The sequence below is a fragment of the Polyodon spathula genome, chromosome 20 (genome assembly GCF_017654505.1).
Source record: "Polyodon spathula isolate WHYD16114869_AA chromosome 20, ASM1765450v1, whole genome shotgun sequence".
Taxonomy (NCBI): Eukaryota; Metazoa; Chordata; class Actinopteri; order Acipenseriformes; family Polyodontidae; genus Polyodon; species Polyodon spathula.
The window spans coordinates 3,752,210-3,759,197 of record NC_054553.1 but is presented as its reverse complement, the minus strand read 5'-3'; the positions used below and the strand labels follow the sequence as shown (position 1 = coordinate 3,759,197).

General features: G+C 42.0%; 1 protein-coding gene across 3 annotated transcripts; it reads right to left on the bottom strand.

The window, feature by feature from the left end:
- Positions 1 to 2,926: 2,926 nt before the first annotated feature.
- LOC121295210 (transcription cofactor vestigial-like protein 1) lies at positions 2,927 to 6,988 on the bottom strand. 3 transcript variants are annotated; one of them, XM_041219632.1, is made up of 5 exons: positions 6,790 to 6,988; positions 5,597 to 5,620; positions 5,090 to 5,346; positions 4,366 to 4,746; positions 2,927 to 4,126 (listed from the first exon to the last, which is right to left on the bottom strand). In XM_041219632.1, exons 3-5 carry the CDS (start codon positions 5,325 to 5,327, stop codon positions 4,083 to 4,085), a joined length of 663 nt encoding a protein of 220 aa, XP_041075566.1. In that variant the 5' UTR covers positions 5,328 to 5,346; positions 5,597 to 5,620; positions 6,790 to 6,988; the 3' UTR covers positions 2,927 to 4,082. The 3 variants fall into 3 exon arrangements, with proteins under 3 accessions (XP_041075566.1, XP_041075565.1, XP_041075563.1); XM_041219631.1 differs by lacking the exon at positions 5,597 to 5,620 and having other exon boundaries at positions 6,790 to 6,987; XM_041219629.1 differs by lacking the exons at positions 5,597 to 5,620; positions 6,790 to 6,988 and adding an exon at positions 5,464 to 5,577.

Genomic DNA, 6,988 nt, shown 5'->3' with positions numbered 1-6,988 from the left:
GTTAGAGTGCTAATACTGTAACACAGTGCTAATACAGTAACACAGTGCTAATACAGTCACATGGCACGCTGAACCTTGCAGATTTTCTTGTGTTTTGCAACACAGACAGCAAAATCAGCCTACACTTATCAATACACCATTATTCTCATCACAAAATCCATCTGCCTGCAGATTCATGTCAGGGCCTTTGATAACATTGTGCACTGGTTGCTTTTAGGTTTGTTTGTTTTTTTAAGTTGTTTTCCATTTTCAAAGAAAACAGGGCCAAGGTAGAGCCTTTCTGGAGACTAGTTTAAAAAATAAATGTAGGCATTACTAAATAAATCATGAGCGAGAGAGAGTGTCATCCGTGCTTCACAGCGTTCGTTTCCTGTGATTTTTCTGAGCTGTTTCTCCCAGGCTCGGGGGCTTCCCCAGGGCACTGCTTTCAGACGCTGGCTCAGCGGATGCGTCTGCTGCAGGTGTCCAGTTTGCTGGTCACACTCGTTTCTTGTTTTCACATTTTAGCGTAGCCTTCCAGCTGAATCACTTTACACAGAAAGAAGAGGACCTTCCCTCCACGGGAACTCATTTCTCATCACTGCGCTCTCTTGAAATGCTCCTGTGATTCAGCTGTGGAAAGAACATTTCCACTATCGATGTGCTGGTACTCGGACTCATACTGGTAATTGCCTTTAAGTATTTACAGAACGCCAGTCAAACGTCAGCTCCCCGGATAAGAAGGAAAATTCACTTCCAATCGGCTTTTAAAACGCTCAGTGTGAATCGCCACTGAGTGGTACTCAATTGTAAAGGTGAGGGAAAGACAGCTTTTCTTGTTTTGAAATCAACACATTAATGAATGGATGTATTCAATACCTGCTGAGTAAGAGCGTCACCTTATGCAGCCATGCTTGTTTGTAGCGGTCAGTTTGTTTTAATGAACTGTTAGCTGTTAGAGGTGTAGTCCTCTAAACCCTGGCAATATTACAATTCTCCTCTATTTAGATCTTTTAAATAGACTCCCAGCATACAATCAGTGATGCTTCTTAAAACCAATGTTCTGATGGCAATTACAAAGATAGACCACAAGGTGTCAGCAGAAGCCAAAGAGCCACAGCAGGGGAAGATGGATCCACATATAATATACTGCAGAAGGTAAATTACAAAGTGCCAGCCATCTGCTTGCTGTGAGACAGCTGACAGACTGCTCCATAGCAATATAAAAGAAAGAAAAAAACGACTTGAAACTTTCACACAGGGTTATATTCACAAAACATGAAGGACTGGCATGGAAAAACTAATCATCTTGTAATCATCTAGAAAGGTTTCAATTAACTGAAAACTGGATTTTAGCAATCAGAATGTGAGAAGAAAACTCCTTAAAGCAGTCTTTAAGGGTGAAACAAGACAAGCAGCTCCTCCTTCTGAAATCGCAATGCCAATGTAACGATGAGACATAAAAAAACATGACCAGCTTTCTCTTTCAGGCAGGGTGGGTTTGTATACATTCTCACGTAGCCCTGACTGCCGCCTTTGATTGGAAAGATGCAATTTTCAAATGAGATTGACAAGCTCTCACAAAGCAGAAGCTGGGTCTGCTGGAGAAGTTGTGCATACACTCCACACCTTCTACCGGAGACCCCTGGTGTAAGGTATAAAAAAAACTATAGCATGTTTAGAATCATGTTTAGAAAGGTGAATGTTTTATTAATCAATTAGCTGGGTTCACAGACCCCAATTAGCACTAATCATGGACTATCCACTGTTACCTTAGGTAAGAAGAAACTAAGATCCCCATTGCACAGCAGTCTGATCAATCTGTGGTTTTACTATGAGTTTAATAAGACACACCTGTGCTCGTTACCTGCACACTGTACATAATAAAACCTGGAATGGATGAAACTGCTATGCAATAGGAGTCTTATTTCCATCCCTGTTGTAGTTCAAGATTAGTGCAAACGGGGGTCTAAAAACCAGCTGCTACATCTCCAGTGAATGATTTCAATGTGGTTTTGAAATCACACCTCATACCTAATAAATAAGGTGTGCCGTACATTTCACTGAAACTCACCTGCAGCTTGTCATCCGATCTTCAGCTTCTTATCAGTCTTTCTTCAGGATCACCTGAAGCTGCTGGGAACCTGAAAATCAGGTAGAGCAATCACGTCTGTACATTTCTGAGTGGCAGAGACTGTACAGCAGTTTGGCTTCAGTCTACAATTATGTATGTTCGAAGCCATTCATGTTATAGAAATTTCCCAGTCCTGTTTTGCAGTAACATCTATCGCCACTCAAGTGTCATTTGTAATGCAAAATGGTTGTTATGCAAAGGAAATAGCAAAGTTCCATTGCCCACATCCCTCCATTTGTCAATATAGTGAAGGATCCTCATTGACACACATGATATATATATACATACACACACACACGCTTACATCTCTGAATTGTTAATAGCAGTAAACACTATTCAGCTTAAAAGATATATTTTAATTATTAGAAGCCACATATTTAAAAACACAAATAACAAATATATTCCTTCAGAATGCCACAACCAAATGCATAATTTCCTTCACACGTTCACATCAGCAGCCGTGTCAATCACACAATAATGAGGACAGTAAGCAGCTCTTCATTTCAAGCTGCGGGTCAGTATTATCCAGAGGGTGAGCCAGTACATCATGCCTCTGTGGCATACTGAATGTTTAAACATACAGTACATATGGGCTGCAGCAAGAAAGACCCAGCTGGACAATGCTGCTAGTTGCCTGGCAATGGCAGAGCGTACCACAAAGGGTCAAATGTGAAGCAGACGATCATTATTTTATTTCTGTACATTATTCAGAATGTTGTTACCTTATGAGCCCAGACAAACAACAGTATTTTTGCAAGTATATATATATATATATATATATATATATATATATATATATATATATATATATATATATATATATATATATTCTGTTTTGTTTTGCTTACTGGGCTATAAGAGACCTTGAATAGTACATTCATAACCTCCTGCTGCTGCAAGTATTCTCCTGAGTTGTGCTCAGCTTATTAAAATGTAATTAATGATACTGATCTCCCCCATACCCTCAGGAACAGTGTGATGGCACCCCTTTATAACCCAAAGCCGTACACTGTTATATACATTTGAGCAATGCCTCTTTATATGACAATAATATAGTCAATTTACTGCGTCACACGCAGTTGAATGTACAGTACTGGCCTGATCTATGAGAGTGCAGATTAGGAGTCTGTAGCCTGGTAAAAACACGTTTCAGAAATAGTTAGATTGATAAATGATTTATACCTTCTTTTGTTTTGTTTTTTTTTGGAGACAAAATAAATTGTTAATAGTCTCAATTGTTAAACTGACCCAGAACCAGCTGGTCATTTGTGAATGCAAAAAACTGCTTCCATATACAGACAAATCGAGCACAACTAACAATACCAATGCCATTGAGAGAAGCCCTATTTACCAAAGACAATTAAAACTACTGCATTTACACTGGTGTGCAGGGAAATATAACCAGAGATGATATTAGCTTAAGAAACAAGGATTAAATACAACTTAAAAAGTACAGCTGTCATTCAATAGTCACGGCGTTCCTATTGTTACACCAGCGTTAGCTATTTGTTCATTTAAAGCAACATTCCTTCCTGCAACGTGTCTACATATCTGTAGATATTCATTCAACACCTGATTTTTATTTGTATGTATGATTTCTTCATTTCTCCATTGAAAACAGCAGTTTTCTTTTGAATGGCACTTCAAAATGGTTTGCAATACTGTGATTTTCTGTTCTTCTGGGTCGAGTATCAATGATAAATCTTTGAAACCGGGATAAGCGTTCCAGAGCATTTGAGCTGTTATTTTGGTTTGTTTTTTCAATCAGTATTTTGGCAAGAATAGCTGGCTGCAGCGTTGAGTATTCCAGATTTTGTGATGTCGTCTCTCTGTTCTATCCTGGCTCAAAGTGCCAGCCTGTGAAAAGCAGTTGTTCTTCGATTGTGCTCCATAGAGTTGTGCTTTGAAATACTTTGTGATTTTCACACGCCTGTATAAAGCTCAGATGCCAGGCTGGTTCATGCATGTTCTAATACCAGTAGAGGTCCTTCTTCTTTTCCGGGGCTTGGATCACTGAAAAGGAAATATGAATATGCATATGAATATGAATATGCCACCTACCTGAGCTGAATTTATTGATAATCACTATTATGACCCTAAAGAAATACCAGCAATGGCAATGAATTTGGAACCTCGCCACAAAGAAACCGTCTGTGTAGTTTAGTAATGTTTCCTGGGCCCAACATACTGTACTGTTCAGAATTTCCGTACACTTCCAGAATGCCAAATTCCATTTAAAAGGCTTCCAATACCTGAGTCGAGGCTCAGTCCTGTCCCCACTGCCTCCCTGAAGCGTGCTGGAGGGTGCCCTGCCCAGGAGGGAGGCTGCTCTGGTTCGGAGGCCGCACCCAGGCTGGTGCTGGCGGTTCCCCTCTCGCTGTGCAGCAGGTTGAGGAAGGAGCTCGTTCCAGGGAGCTCCTGGCCCATGGGGTGGGGGTACACACCCAGAGGAGGGCCGAAGCTGCTGCTGTCCCGCACAGGGAAAGGCCAGGGGCCGGGAGGCTGGCTGGGGGAGCTATGTAACCCCCCTGAGGAGGTGCTGAAGTGAATTCGGGAGGAGGTGGGTGCAGGGTACTGACTGCCAGCCCAGGAGGCACCGGGCAAATCCCACAGCACTGGTGGCGAGGGTTCACCTGAAACACACAACCCAGAGAAGGAGAGAGAGAGAGAGTGAGTGCGGATGAAACACACAACAACATAGAGAAGGAGAGAGAGAGAGCGTGAATGCAGATGAAACAGACACCCAGTCAGGCCATGGGTTTCCTGCTTCAAAACAAATCACTGAATGGATTTGCTTGAAACGCTAGTGAAGGACTACACTTTACTTATATCTGTGGAGCTTGAAGATCTGCACCTGTGGATCTACACTATCCAACAACAGCTGAGTGGTGACGCTCATTCCAGCCTCCTGTTGTTCATTATGAGATTTGTATTGCTAATTGCTTTTATTTAGATGTCAATGCAGCACACAGTTACCATGTTTGTTGGCAGTGGTGGTGGCAGCGCTGGCAGTGGAGGAGACGGCTCTCCATCCCTTGTTCCTGGTGCTCAGGTCCTTGGGTTTTTTGGTTTTGTTGAGAGCTCTGGAGAAGTGCTCGTCCACGACGCTGTTGATGTCCCCCTGAAAGTAGGTGAAGAGGACACAGTGGGACTGGCCCTCGCTGTCTGCAGACTGCTCTATCCTCATCGGGGGGCTTCCATGCTTCCCCTCCATCGCAGCTGCCTCTTCACTCCTGCCAACCAATCAAACCATCATTAACCCTACAGGAAACCCACTTTCACTGTGTAGCAAGGGTCCTGGTGGAGAGTCACTCCACTAGGGTTAACAGGAATACTTAAAAACTCCCTACATTGCTTCAACACAACAACGTAGAGCATTAGGAAAGACTTGAACTGGCAACTTTTCCCACTCCTGGTTTAAATGGTTACAGATCCTGCTCTCAGGTGGCTCTGCTGTGCTCTCATTAGATTGTGTAATTTTACCCAGGAGGAGGCTGGAACAAGGTCCTAGTTTTGGAACAGACAAAAAAGGACACAAATGAGTGTTGTTATCTACAGGAGCACAACACGGGCTTGCACATTCACATGTACACACGCACACACACACACATGCACACACACACAAGCACATGCAAGCACAGACACGCACACAATGCAATCCTGTAGCCATGCTAGATCTTCTGTTGGCTGCAACTGTAAGACACTGATAGAGACAAGTGACGTCACATCACTAAGTACTAGTAATAAATATGAGTGGGCTACTAATGTAAATAAAGACATTGTATAGAGTCATTCCAGGGGTTACTGTGAGCTTATGTCTGATCAACACCTATCCATGGTTTTCATAAGCAAGTCTGCTGTGAATAACAAAGCTGTCTGAAAAGTCCAGAAACACTATGCACTTTGAGTCTTAATAGCGCCATCTCTGACTGCACCACAGGAAGACTTCCAGAGTTCCTAGATTGAGGAAATACATTGATGGATAGCAGGGATTCTCGGAATATGAATTCACAAATTACAATGTAGATGCGTTATTTTTTTATTTTTTTTGTAATCATGGTTAGTTAAATATTGTATTAGTATAGGTATAAAAATATGAATAATTTTTGCATGCCTTTTGTATGCAATGAGTCAGTTGCTCTCTCTCTCCCAGCAGTTAAAGCACGTTCATTCCTATCGTTGCGCACTTTGTCTATGCAGACAGAGAGAGCCAAGCTGCTCCCGCGTTGCGTTGACCCGCGGGTTACTTCGCTTCGATTTCCACAACCCGTTTCACACCTAACCTACTTAAACCAGGTCGGGACCACTTTAAAAACAAACACACACGAATTCCAAATTGCAGCGATCTTCCGTCAATATGAAAACACTAAACATTAGAAACTATTCATTTAGAAGAAAAAAACCCAGATATAACGCCACAGGGAAACGTACTGCAATATCTTTAAATATATACATAGGACTGAGCAGCTTTAGGCATGCGAGTGCTGTAGTAAAGCTAACTCTATACAAATCTTTAGCGATTATGTATTCTCCTTTTGTAAATGGCTCCCCTAAAATACAGCTAGCAAGTATTCATTCCTGAATGCAAGATCATTGCTAGATAAGCCAGCCATGGAAAACAGGTGCACTCGTATAGTAGTCAATTCAAAAAACGACATGCTTTTTTTTTTACTTGCCTGTGTGAGTTTTCTTCTTTGCTGTGACAGTATTCTTAAACTAGGTGATCTTCGGCGTTACTGTAAGTCATACTAATCCTCAAAGCAGCAGTGTAAAAACAAGGCTATAGAAGTGAGCGTCTTCTCGTGCGCGCCTCCTCACCTGTAGAATTTCAAGTTCTTCAAGGTGCTGTGAAATCAATGAGAAGAACGATTGCTA

Excerpts from the sequence above, each read along its gene's own strand:
- LOC121295210 (XM_041219629.1), bottom strand. Across the intron at positions 4,747-5,089 it reads CACCACTGCCAACAAACATG|GTGAACCCTCGCCACCAGTG; the intron begins GTAACTGTGTGC and ends TGTGTGTTTCAG. Across the intron at positions 4,127-4,365 it reads AGGACTGAGCCTCGACTCAG|TGATCCAAGCCCCGGAAAAG; the intron begins GTATTGGAAGCC and ends TTTCCTTTTCAG.